The sequence below is a fragment of the Accipiter gentilis genome, chromosome 13 (genome assembly GCF_929443795.1).
Source record: "Accipiter gentilis chromosome 13, bAccGen1.1, whole genome shotgun sequence".
In the NCBI taxonomy this organism is placed as follows: Eukaryota; Metazoa; Chordata; class Aves; order Accipitriformes; family Accipitridae; genus Astur; species Astur gentilis.
The window spans coordinates 5,504,974-5,519,874 of NC_064892.1; the positions used below are offsets into that span (position 1 = coordinate 5,504,974).

The following is a 14,901-nucleotide window of genomic DNA, read 5'->3' on the forward strand; positions in this document are numbered from 1 at the left end:
GTAAACCCTCCTTCACTTTCTCAAAGAACAAAACTTCTACATATTGAGGAACCCAGAGTTAGATTTTGGCAAATAAAACTCTACTCTGAACAAAAAAACCCAAAACAAACCCAAAGCTTTCAGCCTTTTGCAGACCTATGATGAAATGTTTTTCTTTAAATTTGAATTTGAGCACAAGAACTGCAATACCACATATTACAATCTTCTATGCTTTCTGCTTGCTTGCAGCAACTCTACAACAGTATCGTTTACATGTCTTTATTTATTTACAATTATCCAAGAAATAGAAGCAAAAAACCTGCCTGAGTAATTAAAAATGAATAGAGCAACACAAGCAGTAAAGGCAAGAAGACACATGAAGCACTCTGAATAACTTAATAAACAGGATGTTCACTAACCAGTGTTTCTAGGAGGACAAACAGTAATTAAAAAAACCACCCCCCAAACTTCTAAAGTTTAACATGTGTAAGAAAACCTTACACATGTTAAATCCTCACAAAAAAAGCCAATGCAACATACACCCAATTTTTTCCCTAAGATACTCTTATTTAATGTGTACTTGAATGAAAAACAGTTTCACTTATAACAGCCTTTGGAACTCAAAAATGTTGCATGAGCAGGAGAACTAATGAAGTCAAATTTCCAAAAGATCTCTCAACTATAATGCTACAGCATAACCTATAGATGACAAACACAAACCACTACAAAGTCTCAACTTCTACGGTACCCTGCAAAAATCAGGCATTGCTAGAACATCAACCAAGATACTATTACTGTTACGTTCTGCAGTCTCCAGACTCACTGTGCCTTTTTCCAGTCTACCCAGCCTTCTTCAATACAGCTGAAGAGCAGTGCACACAAAGTGTCTCCACACTAGCAGAAGGAAAGGACTAGAATTGGACCTTACTCCATGTAATTCCTTATTCTCCTCCTCCTCAACAGCTCCAATGTGGACCAAAGCCACCACGTATGTAGGATTAGTAGATATTCCCTAGTAGATCTAAGGAAGACAGAAGGTGAATAAAGCAGGTAACAGTGCTCACCCATACTGTAGCTCCCATTATAAGCCAAGGTTCTCTAGCAATAGGATGTCACATGGGAAACACGAGTTAGGAAGGAAAAAGATTCTTTCCCCACTGCCTCTGGGAATCCCACTACCAAGGTGTCCAAAAACTTCAATGGCACCACAATATAATGGTATCTTTCCTTCTCCCACCCTTAGAAGCACCAATATTGTGAAAGATTAGATTTCTCCTCATTAGTATGGTGAACTTACATAGGAGAAGCCTTGACTGGGGAGCAAGTTTGCTGGGACTAAACAAGTCATAGACTCTGATGCAATGTCTTTCCTTACTCAGGGCATCATGTTTCTCTGCATATTCTCTGACATCTGATAACGACTGAACTCACATTATATGCGTTCCTTTCCTGAAGTAATAATAATAGGTGGCCAGATAGGGAATAGAGCTTGTTTTCATAAAGCATGTAGTCTCAAAGATAAGAATTTCCACCTCTGAAGAATTTAATTTTAAAATATTAGAAAGAATGACAAACACAGACTGATTGCAAACTAAAAACACAAGTAACAAAGCATACAGAAAGACACGAGATCAGCACTACATGAATTAGCTCCTGGTTATTGTTACTAACTTAGAAAAAAATTCCCAAATTCCCTAAAGCAAATTCAAATGTTTGAAGGAGTGACAAAGAAGCAATTAACTTCTTATAATAAATGGCATATTTTCCTCAGCAGATATCCACCTATATATGAAAATTACCATTGTCAATTTAATTATGACGAACATGGCTAGATTAAGGGCAGCTCTGGGGCTGTTTCTCCTGCTTTAAGGAAGTACGTATTTTTCACACACACTAAAGGTGCTTTTATATTTAAGTGTTACAAGATATGTATCCAAACAAGCATTTTAAAATCCTGCAACTTAGCAGCTATAGCTTTTAACAAGAACAGAACAATATAAAGTCTATATCCCCAAAGAACTTCCATCTACCAATGAAGCATAAAAAAGCAGAACTCTCTCCTAGCATTGGATTCTTCTGCATGTCTAAATTGCTGAGGTGCTCACATACAACTGGAATGTCAAAGGTATTAACATAAAATGTAGTTCATAATACTCAAATTTCAACACTACTTCTTATTAATAGAATTTACAGTGTTTTAAAAATGTTCTAGGATTTTATAGATGATGGAACAAAGGCACAAGAAGAAAACCAACTTGCTGAGCAGGGCAGCAGAAGAATTAACAACAGAAATCTGGGATACCAGGTACTCCAGTGGCATTCAAAGTATCCAGGTAATCCTAAACATTTTGTAAGAAAAAGACTGACCATCTTGTGTAGCACAGTCACAGTGATTTTTACTTTTGTTTTACTGTTCCTTTTAAGTCCTCAAGGAGGAAAACATGCATGGATGGAAGCAATCAATACTAAGGACACAGTCCAAAGATGGACTTGCACAACCTCATTCAGGGATCCGGCCCCATGTGGAATTCAAAGCGCTCAGTGCCTAAGGTCTGCATACAACTCCAAGGCAGAACTGTGGTGTATCAGAAGTCCATGGGCTACCTGCCTTCCCCTCCAAATGCTGAACAGGAAGCTGCCCACAGCAGTAGTTTTCAGGCTAAGAAATGCAACCCCTTCATGTGACAATATGGAGAGGGGAAAGGGAAAGGTCAGAGCCCTCTAAGAGGGCTGTGAGTACAGCAGAAACACAGTTTTACACAGCATTTGTTATTGTATTTCACAGGGCTTGAAATTAGTCAACTGTAAATTAGGACACAATTGAAAATGCCAATCTAGAGTTAACCAGGAAGAAAATAAACGTAGGAGAAAATGCAGAGCTTCTGTTCCTCTCCAAGATTTAGGTTGTAAATCAAAACTGCAAAGGAACAGCCTCTTAACACCTGAGGAAAAAAAACACATCCTGAGGAAAAAAAAAATCACCAAATAAACTGTGAATATATACCACCTTTCTGTTCAACCCTTTAAAATGCAGTTGTGTAGGAAGAAGTAGAGTCCTAACTTCCTAACAGGGAGACTTAATGTTCAGAAAGTTGGAGACCAGGGTTCAAGCCCCTCCTCAGCCTGCGGGGTACAAAGTTGCGTATCATCTGGCACAGAAGTGTTCTAACTGCTAAGTCAGATGCTTCCCTCTATTTCTGTGAAAAGTGTTACTCTGCTATCAGGAAAGTATGAAATGAGAACAGAGGGAAAAGGTGATTATTTCCACAGTTTAGGCATTTCTTAGGAGAAAACCTGCTATACAGTTAGTTTTTAAAAGAGTTATTTCTGATCTAGCTTAATGGTTTTTTCCATGTCAAATGCAAGGGGTCCTGGGAGCAGGATCTGAATCCCTGTTTCTCCATTTAGATGCCAAAACTACTAGGTTGCAGAGTCAGGATTCCTCCAACTGCTGTCCAAAATGTCCTATGAATCTTGTATTCTCTACAACACAGCAGCCCAGCTCCTGCAAACAGGATGGAGTATTTTCTTCAGCCTAGTTTTCCTGGTAGGTGGTAAAGCAATACAGAGGCTTCAGGATGGAGAGGGATCTGAACCCAGCTTGCCCATAGCCTAGGCAAGGGATCTTTAAAGTTCTAAGGTTTATTCCAGCAGCCTGTGTTCAGTGGTGCCGGTACTTTCATTCCACTCAGAGGACACTTACCAGGCCCAAAGCCCTGTCCACTGGTGACATATACGCTATTCTGCCCAACATTTGGATCTACATAAAACATACACAGACACAAAATGCCTAGCTGTTGATATCAGCACCACTGAACACGCACAGAATGCTTCCCTGCGTGTTTACATGCAACATTTAGATGAAGCATGGGGATGACTTCGCTTAGGGTCTAATTAGGCTACTATGTATTTGGATTTACAGGGAAGAGAGGTTGTGCACAGGTTTTATTAATCAGGATTTTTTCAGTCCAGCACCTAATCTCTACTTAAGTTATGAGCTAACATTTAAACCTTTCTTTGATTTATCCATTGGTGGAGTTAAATGACAAGTTATTGTACAAATCTTAACTTCTGATGTCTTTGGTAAGAGTAACTTCTGCAGATGAAAAGTTTGTTTGCACTTGAGTAAGCTGGAAGCCAAGTCCTTGGCAATATTCTGAACAGTTTTAGACCAGGCTATTTCTTTAGCCAATGTAAAGGGAATAAAATCAGTAAATACATGGCACAAGTATTTATTTACACAGCATCACTTTGTAGTTGTCAACTCTGACTTCTCAAATGTATTCAAAACAGAAGCATGTGCAATGCTGCTATGACTTCTAGGGCACAGTATTATCTGATTATTCTGATTATTATATATGATGTTCTCATGAAAAAGGGACAGTAGAAGATCTTATTTTTCATGGCAATTTAAATACAGGAGAGACTGCTCTACAGCTTTCTATCTTTTGAAACTTCTCAGAGGGGCAGGAGGGAAAACTACACAACTCTTATACAACCAGTTACTAGAGTAACATTGAAGGATTTTGTCAGAAGAACACTCCTTCGTAGGTAGATAAGCATCAGTATTAGTAAGCTGATACTTACTGAGCATTAGAAAGCACAAATAGCATCTACCTCTAAATTGAATACAATCTACCAGAAGAGATCATTATCCCGAAAGAGCACACTTATACTCTCCTTATAATAGTGTTCAGAAATTCTACATGATACATCCTTTCATTGTTCAGTAAAACTCTAGATTTGGGGGAAAAAAAAGAAAAAAAAAAAAGTCAAATGTTTTTACTTTAAGTGACACTTAAGTGTGTAATGTCTTGAAAGCTTAGTAGTTCTTCACTCTGCGTATCCAAGTGAATAATAGTTTTACCAATAAGTACTATACCTGATTGCTGAAGTGTGCCAGCCTTTACAAAACTAAGGAATAACTAAAAGGCACTCTTACTGTATGCCCACAGAATAACTTTATATAGTGCTTAGACTGCCTCCACTCATTCTGTAACACTGCTAGATGCCTTAATGAGCATATCCTCCCCAAACAGGACAAAATAAAAAAGCCATCTGAATAAAACACACAAAACAACTGCTACATTATCTCCCTCCAATTTTGATTTGAGAAGCACAAGAAGTTTCAGATGATACATAAGATTAACACATTTAGGCACAGGACTCCAAGATGGAAAGCATTTCTCAGCTGTAACTTGAATGAACATCACAATACATATTACTGTGTAATATATAAGTTACACATTTTCAGGAAAGAACCCCATCATTAAGCAAAACACATAACCAGAAAACAATGGAGGTCTAAGCAGTCACTTATGAAAGACTACTTTTGAAACAAATATCCTACATCAGAAAGTCTCAGTTAGCGAACTTGACATGCAACAAAGTAGATGAGTGGTCCCTCTACAAATGTGCATGCAGTAAATTAAGACTCAGTTAATGCCCCACTTGTTCATTTATCCCAAAATGACCAGCACTGATTTCTTGCCCCCCTTCTCCAAGTTCCCTTGAAAATCCACAGAATTCAAATATTATTGAGACGTACCTCCTCAGCAGCAGCAGTATTCCTGATTGCTTGCAGGAGGAATGTGATCTTAGATTGACCTGGAATATTCTCATACGTCTCCTGCATAAAAAGGCATATAGCTTATTGTAAACAATTACTAGAAAGCATGTGTTAAGCATTAATGTGAATTGACTTTCCTTTTAAAATAACTTCATTATCCATCCAATTAATAGAAAATAACATAGCAACCCCCCTAAGCCTATGAAAATAAAAATTTCTGACCTATTTTACAATCATGGGTGAAGTCTTAGTTACCTAATAAGACCTGCCCTATTAGAATGATCTACATATGCATTACTGGCCACTTAAGAGATGAATTAAGAAATAACATAAACGGAACACATCCTCCTGGAAATACAATACATACGGAACACGTACCCTCTCGGGAATCCATCATAGCTTCTATCACATCAAAGGATGAAGAACTTTGGAAGCCTGAGACTGAACTATGACCAACAGATTAATAACCACTGACAAATGTATAGTCCAAAAATTTGTTCTGTTCTTTTTCTGAACCTTTTTACAGCCTTTACAATGTCAAGTGGCAGTCACACATCTCAACTACATGTTTTGAGTAAGTACTTTTCATTTTGAAACTTCTGCCTGAATTTCAGAAAGAGACACTATTTAGTCTCCCCCTTAGGGAAACTCTCTTAATAAAACGGGAATTTTAATGAGAAGTTCAGTTACATTGTCTTACGTACTTCTGGCGTGCAGGTCATTCACTATGTTTTTTTAAACTAGATTGTTACGTAGAAGCTAGAGCGAGCACACAACAAAATAGCTTTTGCTATCTAGAACATAGTATACACAAGCATTTTAAAACTATAAATGCTTGTTTCTAATATACCAAACCTATGTAGGTATGGGCAGGCGAATTACAAGCTGAAGAGCAACCACTTAAAACATTCAGAAATAGTTCCTACACTTACTAACTCCGAAAGAGTTATTTTTCATGGACACAATCTTAAAGATAAATTACTCCACCCTTTCCAAATATTCACTATGCCATCCTGAACTCAAGGAACAAGCCTACTATACAAAGCCCAGGTTCATTTCAATCAGTGTCCTGCCTGCCTACTTCCCATTCTTACCACTGCAGCAGCTCCTTCTAATATTCTAGTAAATTTACACAACTTGACAGTATACCTGCTATTTTCAATAAAGTAGTTTCCCCATCCCACACTTAATACTAGACGTCATCTGCCTCCACTTTCTGTACCTGCCTCCTAGTAGGCCTTGTTCACAGAGTCAATTCTTACTTCATATTGTCTCTAGTTGCTAATAGATGCTCACAGTCAATGAGACTCTGAATCCCCAATGAATCCCTGCATTTAATCTAATCATTTCATGGAGTCTGCAAAATTAAATGAGGTTTAGGGTCAGAATAGAAAGTCTTCTCAGATTAACAACTTCCACAAGCGTATATATTTATATTGCACTATTATGTACAACTATAAAGACAAATACAGAAACAAGAAGGTTCCTTAAACACAGGCCCAGCATGGACCTGAAGCTATGCTTTCATGGACAGCTGAAGCACTGTAAAAGCTGGCTTCCCTCATGCCAATTCTGATAATAATGAAATTCTATTTTGAGTTGTTTAAACTCACTAGAAATGGCAGCAAACTATCCAGTTGTCCACTGACATAATTTTGTCACTTCAGTAAACTGGATTCAGAGGATGCTAAAGGGTACCAGGGGCAAGGCAGGCAAAAGGAACATATGGCCAAAGCCAGAACCTTCTCCCGGTGCTGGTGCGTGGAACCAGCAACGTAGTCCTCCATCTTACTACCAGCCTTGGCTACACCCTAACTATGTACCTGGATCCTGCTACATCTTCACAGCATCCCCGTAGTTCATGATTAGTTCCCCAACTACCTTACCGAGAGGTACAATTTTTTCACGCAGCTTGACTAACTTCCAGAATACACGCAAGCAAATATCTATTATCAACACTTAGTACTCATGTTCTTCCAAACCTGAGAAATATATTTTTTAAAAGAGCATAAAATCACCAAAAGAAAGTAAAGAAAAATTTCTCTGTCAGAATACAAACACACAAATAAGAGAAAGACAGGCTTTTATAGTCAACAGACAACATTCCAGTAATTTTTAATGGGAGATAAAATGAATGAACCAGGTTTCAGCAAACTGGTCAGAATAAGTTATGAGCGTGCTAGCACATACATAGATCCATATACATAAATACTTGAATAAAAATAGGTTTTAGGTGATTAGACTTTCCTCCCCTAGGCTTTCCTCTCCCTGCCTTCTGGTTTTTTACAGCTTTCACTACACCCCCACCCAAACAGGGTATGACTGACTGTACATCTCTATCAAGTCTAGTCTTCAACATAGCATCTCTCATCCTAATTTCAATGGCCAGACCCATTAGAAATAACCCAAGTCTGTCTCCTTCAGTTCCCAGTCTATCCATTTCTCATTCTCACTGGTTTTCTCTGGACACAAATGAAAACCTGCTATTCAATTTACCTGCAGTTATGTGAATCCCTATAGTATTCAATATTGCCTTCCAACAGTATGTACACTTTAAAAAACTGATTGGACTCTGCAGATGTTTAAGATCCAATAGGAGTCCTGTATGATTTTAGTAAGCAGATATTCTAAGGGCTATGCAATATGTTCATCTGAAGAAATCTTACTTCAAGAAACAAACACACACAAAAAAAGTCAATCTAGCTCTCTCTGTAGAGAGACAGATTTGTTTTTCTAGGTACAAGTTCACTAACCCCCCATGAAAAAGACTGAGCTGGGTTCTTTACAGCGGTGCATGGTAGAAGAATGAGAGACAACAGGCATAAATTGAAAAAAGGAGGTTCAGACTGGACAGAGGTTCAGACCTCTTTGCTCTAATGAGGACAGTCAAGCAGGAGCGCATTGCTCAGAAAGCCTGTGCAGTCTCCGTTCTTGGAAGTTTTCAAGACTCAACGGGACAAAGCCCTGAGTGACCTGGTCTGACCTGACAGCTGACACTGCTTTGAGCAGGAGATTGCACTACAGACCTCCCGAGGACCCTTCCACTCTGAATAATACTGAACCATAAAAATACTTGCTTGGAAATATGCAGAAACCAATGCCAGATTCAGTGCAGGTAAAGAAGTAAAAGTTATACTACTCGCTTGTATTTGTATACGAAACAAATGGACTCGAAAAGCTTGGTAATTATCGCACAATTAAGGTTTCTTATTCTGATTGACCATGGTGCCTATGTAGCTATGAAGATTAAAAAAACCTGCATCTCTGTTCCAAGCAAGATTCTGACAGAATATGCCAGTTGTAAGAATCTAAGTTTCAGGCTTTTTTTTTTTCCCCAAGAATGTTTTATTTCACAGGCATTATGACACAGCTGTCCCGTAAATTTGCTTTGTTACAATTTTAATAAAGTTCAAAAAGTTATGAGAAATGTTCTTGCGCTACATGCAGGCAGTTGAGAGGAGAAAAAAATCCAGCTGCCAGGGAATGGCCTCCATTCCAGTTCTATGTTCAGGAATGTGGGAATAATTCTTGCTGCTTCTCTAGAAAGTGTTTGCAGTAATCAATACTGAACTTTGCTAACTTTCTAAAAATGCATGCCTCCCCTCCTTCTCACCCCCAAATTACATTTTGGGAATTTTCACTGCAGCATCAGTAACAATAATACTTTTTATTCTTCGCCAAACAATGCGCTGAACTCTGCTGACCGCTGAAGTGATGAGAGCGATAAAAGACCCGATGCAGCCATGCAGTGGGAATTCATGCTAAACCTAGACGCTAGTATTTAATTCAATGGGAGAGATTCCCCACTAGGCTTGACAATGGAGTCTTAAGCATGACAGAGAGAAAGAATTAATGTGGCTTAGCCATCACAAAGAATTTCAGCTGAAATAACACATCCGAAAAGTTTTTGCTGATAGCAGAGAAACTCAGTATATTGAAAATGCTTCTTTTAGGAAAATATTTCTTAGCTGACGAGCCACTTGAATAGGCGGCCCGTTCCGAAGTTAAAAACCAAACTACAGCGTGGCAACACAAGAAGACCTCGGCGGGCCGGGCGGGTGTCTGCGGCCCCGCTCCTGCCCCAGCACAGGCGGCACGGCCCCTCTGCCAGAGCCGCTTCGGGACCGCAGGGACGAGGATACGAGCGCACGATCACGCCCCTCCGAGCTCCGTACCCACGGAGGGCAGACACCCCCCCACACACCTCCCCGCTCCCCAGCCAGCGAGCACCGGCCCCGCCGCCGCCTCCTCGGCCTCCTCTCCCCTCCCCTCGGGAGCCGGGGCCGCGCTCCGTCACGCCGGCCAGCCCGGGCGGAGCCAGCCCAGGCCCCGTCTCGCCGTGGGCAACGGGGAGAAACAGACCCCGGGGGGGGGGGGGGGTGGTGGGGGGGGGGGGGGGGGGGGGGGGCCCCACCGGCCCCGGCGGGCGCGGGTGGTGGCGAGGGGAGCGGACACGAGGCGGACAGGCAGGGCCGCCGGGGCGGGGCGGGCGCGAGACCCCTCGCGCTCCCTCAGGCGCAGGGGCCAACGGCCGGAGCGGCCCCCGCTACCCCCCGCGCCTCACCGGGGACAACGGTCCCCACCGCCCACCCACGGAGGGCCGGCGCCGCGACGTTGAGGGGGGGGAAGAAGGCCCCGGCCGCCCCGGCAGCAGCTGGGTGCCGCTGCTCACACGTGGGGCTCGGCCGAGCTCCGCCGCCTCCTCCCTGCCCTCCCTCACCCTCACCACCACCCCCCCACCCCGCTCCGGCAAGGTCCGGGAGGTCTGACAGGCCGGCTCGGCGCCCAGGGTCCGGGGAGAGGCGGACCCGTTACCTCGGCCTGCTTGCGGACCGCATTGTCTGGGCTGAGCAGGTTGCCCAGGAGAAGGTAGAACTGCTGCTGCTCCTGCTCCGCCGTCGCCGCCATTGCTGCTAAAGGGAAAGAGAGCGAGGCCGGCCGGGCGGGGACAGGGAGGCGGGGAGGGGGAAAGCCGGCCTCGCCGCCAGCGGAGGGAGAGGGGGCGGAGCCACAGCCGCCACAGCCGCCGCCGCCGCGCTCTAGCTCCCGGCTCCCCCCTGGGGCCGACCGCGCCAGCCGCCCTCTCGAACGCTCCCATTGGCTGCGGCGGACGGGACCTCGCCTTCGATTGGCCTGCTTTCTCTGTGACGTTCTGGCGACTCGGAGCGAGGCGGGGAGGGCGACTGAAACAACCGTCCCCGAATTGGGGATTTGTCTCCTCTTGTCTCATTGGTGCGGCCTCCGGGCCGGAGGCGGGAGGCAGAGGCGGGGAGAAGCTCGGGAGGGCACTTTCATTGGCGTGCGGCTGTGGCAATCACGCCGGTGATCGGTCAGAGGCGTGGTGGGGCGGGGTGGGGCGCTGTGGGGAGGGGCAGCGGCAGGGCGGTGGGGGAGGGTGAGGAGAAGGAAAGCGCGGGAGATTGCAAGGCGTCTCCCTCTCCTGTTCGGTGACGTCGTGCGGCCGCTCCGCCCCGCCCCGCCCTCCTCCCTTCCTTTCCCCCCTCAGGGCGGCGGGGGGGGGGCACAGAGGTGTCTGTCAGCCCCAACCGGCGGGGGTTTGAGCGGGGGGGGAGCCGTTGTGTCCCCTCACAGGGCGGGTGAAGACCCCGAGGGCAGTGACTGGGCCGGGTCTCGGCCGCTGAGCGGCAGTTTGCTGAGGGGGGTGCGTGGGGTGGGGGGCTAACGGTGGTCGTGGGTTCATACAGAGAGGGAGAAACCCTTCGGCACACGGCTGGCCGGTGGAATAGGGGGGCGATAAGGGTAGGGGTCTAGGGCCTGAAGGCGTAGGATCCTGCCTTGTGTACCTTTATGTGGGTCCTCGTCTGGTTCTGCTTCAAACGAGCCCCGCATCCCTCACGCACCCCCGCGTGTATTTTCACGTTCGGGTGATGGGGTCAAAGCCACGCCGGTTCTCAGACAACGGTCAAGAGCACGCGACGTTCGCGGAACCCAAGTATGGGGTTGAATAAAAGGTAATTCGTATTCCCTGCGCTCACGGGGAGTATCGGGTTCGTAACGCGCGTGGCGAGAGGCTTCGAGCGTCACCCTGGTCGCTGGTGGAGGGCCTTCTGTCTCAATGGAGATGTTTGGGGTTCAGCCGTGAGGCAGTGGCTGGTCGAAACTGGTACGGGCTGGGCCAGTGTTGCAGCTGGGCTGTGCCCAGGGGATGCGAGCGCTTTAAAAGCAAGAGGGAGCAACCGGTGAGCCGGTGGGAAAAAGACAGAAATGTCTTCTTGGCTGAATTAAGAAGGAGTTGCAGGTAGAACTAGAGAATGATTTTAAGCTGACTGAACCCTCAGAAGGACCAAAAGTGAAGATGAATTACGAAGGCGAGCGTGCTTTCTTGTGTGAAGTGCTCTTCTGTAAATGTCCTCAGACCCCAACTATGTGGATTAGGTGTTTACAGCTCCTCACAGGTTCTGGAGGACCTTTTGGGTGTGATCTTGAAATAAGCACAATTTTCCTGCTTTCCTATCACCTGTGGTTTGTATGAACTTTAGTAACATTGCTGTCTGCTTTCTATGCGTAAACGAATAAATGTATTTGCTTTCATCTTAACTTGTCTTAGTGGTGATTTCACCTTCAATCTGTAGTAGGACTGTTAGCTGAAGAATGTGGTATCTGATAGGGCTTAGGGAGAGAATGTAAACTGCAGGATGTGGAAGCTTGTTTTCTCGCCCATGCTGGTTTTTCCATCTGTAGATGCAGGGAGTGGGTTGTAACATAAAAACTGTCTAGTTGTGTTTGAGAAACAGCTAGGCAAATGAAATCAGTAATTTGCCCAAGACCTAAAAAACAGTTGCCAAATTGTCTTTGGAGTACCAGTGTTTAAACTCAGTCAGTTAGAGCTCCCTTGGAAGGGGAAGGCATGAACAACCTAATGCAATTTGTTAGAGCAAGGCTATCAAGGGAGTCTCTCTATGTCTGTGAGTCTGTTTCTGTTCCTGCCTGTAGAATGATCATTAAACTCAGGTTTAATGCTCTAGCAATGCATTTGAATACATTTCGCCCTGGTACTTAAAGCATAGAAGGAAGCATCTGCACTGGGTTGAGAAGGACCTGCTGGTAGACCCAGCAGATCAATGCTGTTCCACTTCAAATCCTAACAGAGTTTGGTGAAAGCAGATTAAAAACTTCACTTAGGTAAAAAGTAGTTGAGATATTGGAAGGAGTCCAAAGGAATTCAAAATGCCGCTAATCCAGTGTGATCAGAGTGTCTGCCACGGCAGGTGCTTGTTCTCACCTGGGACCAGTTAGAAGCCAAAGTGTGGGAAGCTGCCAGAAACTATGTTGAAGGAGCAGGTATCAGCACCAAAGATGGTTTGAACAAGTACCTGAGGAGAGCTCAAACAGGTACAGCCACAAAGCAGTCAGCAGCAAGGTTGGTGTTGCTGGACACCATGCAACTTCTGCAGTCTGTCTCAATGAAAAAAAAGTACAAAGTACTGAAAACTGTTCCACATGCTTTGAAATAAAGGAAGGTGTTCATTAAATAGCAGAAATCAGGCGGACTACCTTGACCTTTTCTAACAGTCTAGACCCAAGAAGTGTGTTGGACTAGAGTTCATCCAAAGAAACTTTATTGACATTTTAAAACTCAGACAGACTGAGAAATTGAAAATTCAAGTCTTTGAAAAGCGGAAGCTTTATTGAAGTATTTATTAAACTTCACAACTCTGCTAACAAATGGATTATAAATAAAGGGAGAGCTGGGAAACGATTTTCTTATACCCAAGGAATGCTATAAGGTTTCTGCCAGAGTAATAGGAGATGTGGGATAACAAACAAAATGAGGAAAGGTGTCTCAGACTCTTGTAAAATACTTTCTGACGCTGACTTACAGGTGAAGGGTTTGACATGTATGTGTTACAACCTTCAGAAGCAAAGAATGAGATGAAGGGAGAGTAGAGAAAAGAAAGGTAAGGAAAAGAAGATAAAGCAAAATAAATCCAAACCTAGTTACTAAGCATAGTAACAGACCAACTGTGTCCAGAGTCCTTAAGATGTCAGCTCTACCATATGAGATCTACCATGTGTTTAAAGTGTCTGTTGATGGCCCGTATGGATTCCATATCCTCTATGTATCACAAAAATGCAGCCATGATAGCCTGAGGGGCCAGAGAAGAGTTTAAAAAGTGCATGAAGGCAGATTTCCAGCAAAAGTCAACAAAATGGAGCAAGTTGATGTCAGTAGCAAGCTGTGCTCTCACAGGGGCTGGCCAAAGCTATCTTGGCAGAGCGAGCTATCTGCTAAGAGGATGCAGTGTCTGAGAATCGTTCTGGTCAAAAGGTGGGGTAAGGCAAAGAATTACAAGCCTGTCAGTGACGAGCATCAGTAGTGGACTACGGTTTTCACAAATCCTTTGTTCATCTCTTTCTTGTACTCGGAGCTCAGGAAGGGCATAGCGGTTGGTTCCCATGCCCAAAGCAGAGGGGGTGGGATGCCTGTAACTACAAAGGGTGCTGACAGAGATGCTGCTCTTTCAGTTCTACTCCCAGAAGCCCTGACCTGTGGCTTCCTGCTGGTTTTCTGTATTGGGAAGGCACAGCTGGGCTTGATGGAGGTGATACAACCGTGCCTGGCTAGGAGCTGAGAGGAGTGCTAGGGTGGTGAGCATGCTGGGAGTCTGGAGAATTGGCGTCAACCACTAATGAGATCCGAAATTATTGGGCAGGAACTTTCTGAAGTCATTGGAATGGTTAATGAGCTTAATGACAAGACAGGAAAGCTTCACATGCAGGTTGTAGGGCAGAGCCTACACACTGCAGATTTGAAAAGGTACTGTATCTGTCAAGAAGCTTTGAACGTTACGTAGTACTGGGAAGAGGCATCTCAGACTTCCCCCCTGACAGATTTACTCACTGAAAGTCAAATATCCCTTAAGAGGACATCAGACTGAGGGAATTTTGCTCTGCCCAAAAAGCAGAACTCGTAGGGACTTCTCTGTGTGTCTGGGAGTATTTTCTGACAGACCAGGTATACCTGATAAAAGAGTTCACACTAACCTTACCAGAGATCGCCAGACAGCAGAGAACGAAGTGTACTGGTCTGGGATAACCTATGGAGATAAGTGATTGCTTGAACAGGGCTCTTCCCACTGGTCATTTTACTGAAGAGCGATAAAGTGGAAGAAGTTGGGGCCAAGGGTTTTGTGAGGATTACAGATAACTTTACACTGAAGCTGTGCTTGCTCTATCATAAGACAAGGATAATTTACCGAACTGCCTGAGCAGTACCAAGTGCTACAGCCTGCCAAACTTCACTAAGCTGCCCATGCAAATCCCACTGAAAAAATAGTAGTTTGTGTTTGTTATTCGGCCATTGAGTTCAAGACAAGACCATGCAATTTTGT

General features: G+C 44.2%; 1 protein-coding gene across 1 annotated transcript in view; it reads right to left on the reverse strand.

Moving 5' to 3' along the window:
- Positions 1–10,563, reverse strand: part of IPO5 (importin 5) — a 51,859-nt gene extending 41,296 nt beyond the window's left edge. The window contains exons 1-2 of the mRNA XM_049816058.1: positions 10,364–10,563; positions 5,528–5,608 (exon numbers count right to left, since the gene is read on the reverse strand). Coding sequence (XP_049672015.1) covers positions 5,528–5,608; positions 10,364–10,456 — 174 coding nt within the window. The 5' untranslated portion in view covers positions 10,457–10,563. The remainder of the gene's footprint in view (positions 1–5,527; positions 5,609–10,363) is intronic.
- Positions 10,564–14,901: the final 4,338 nt, after the last annotated feature.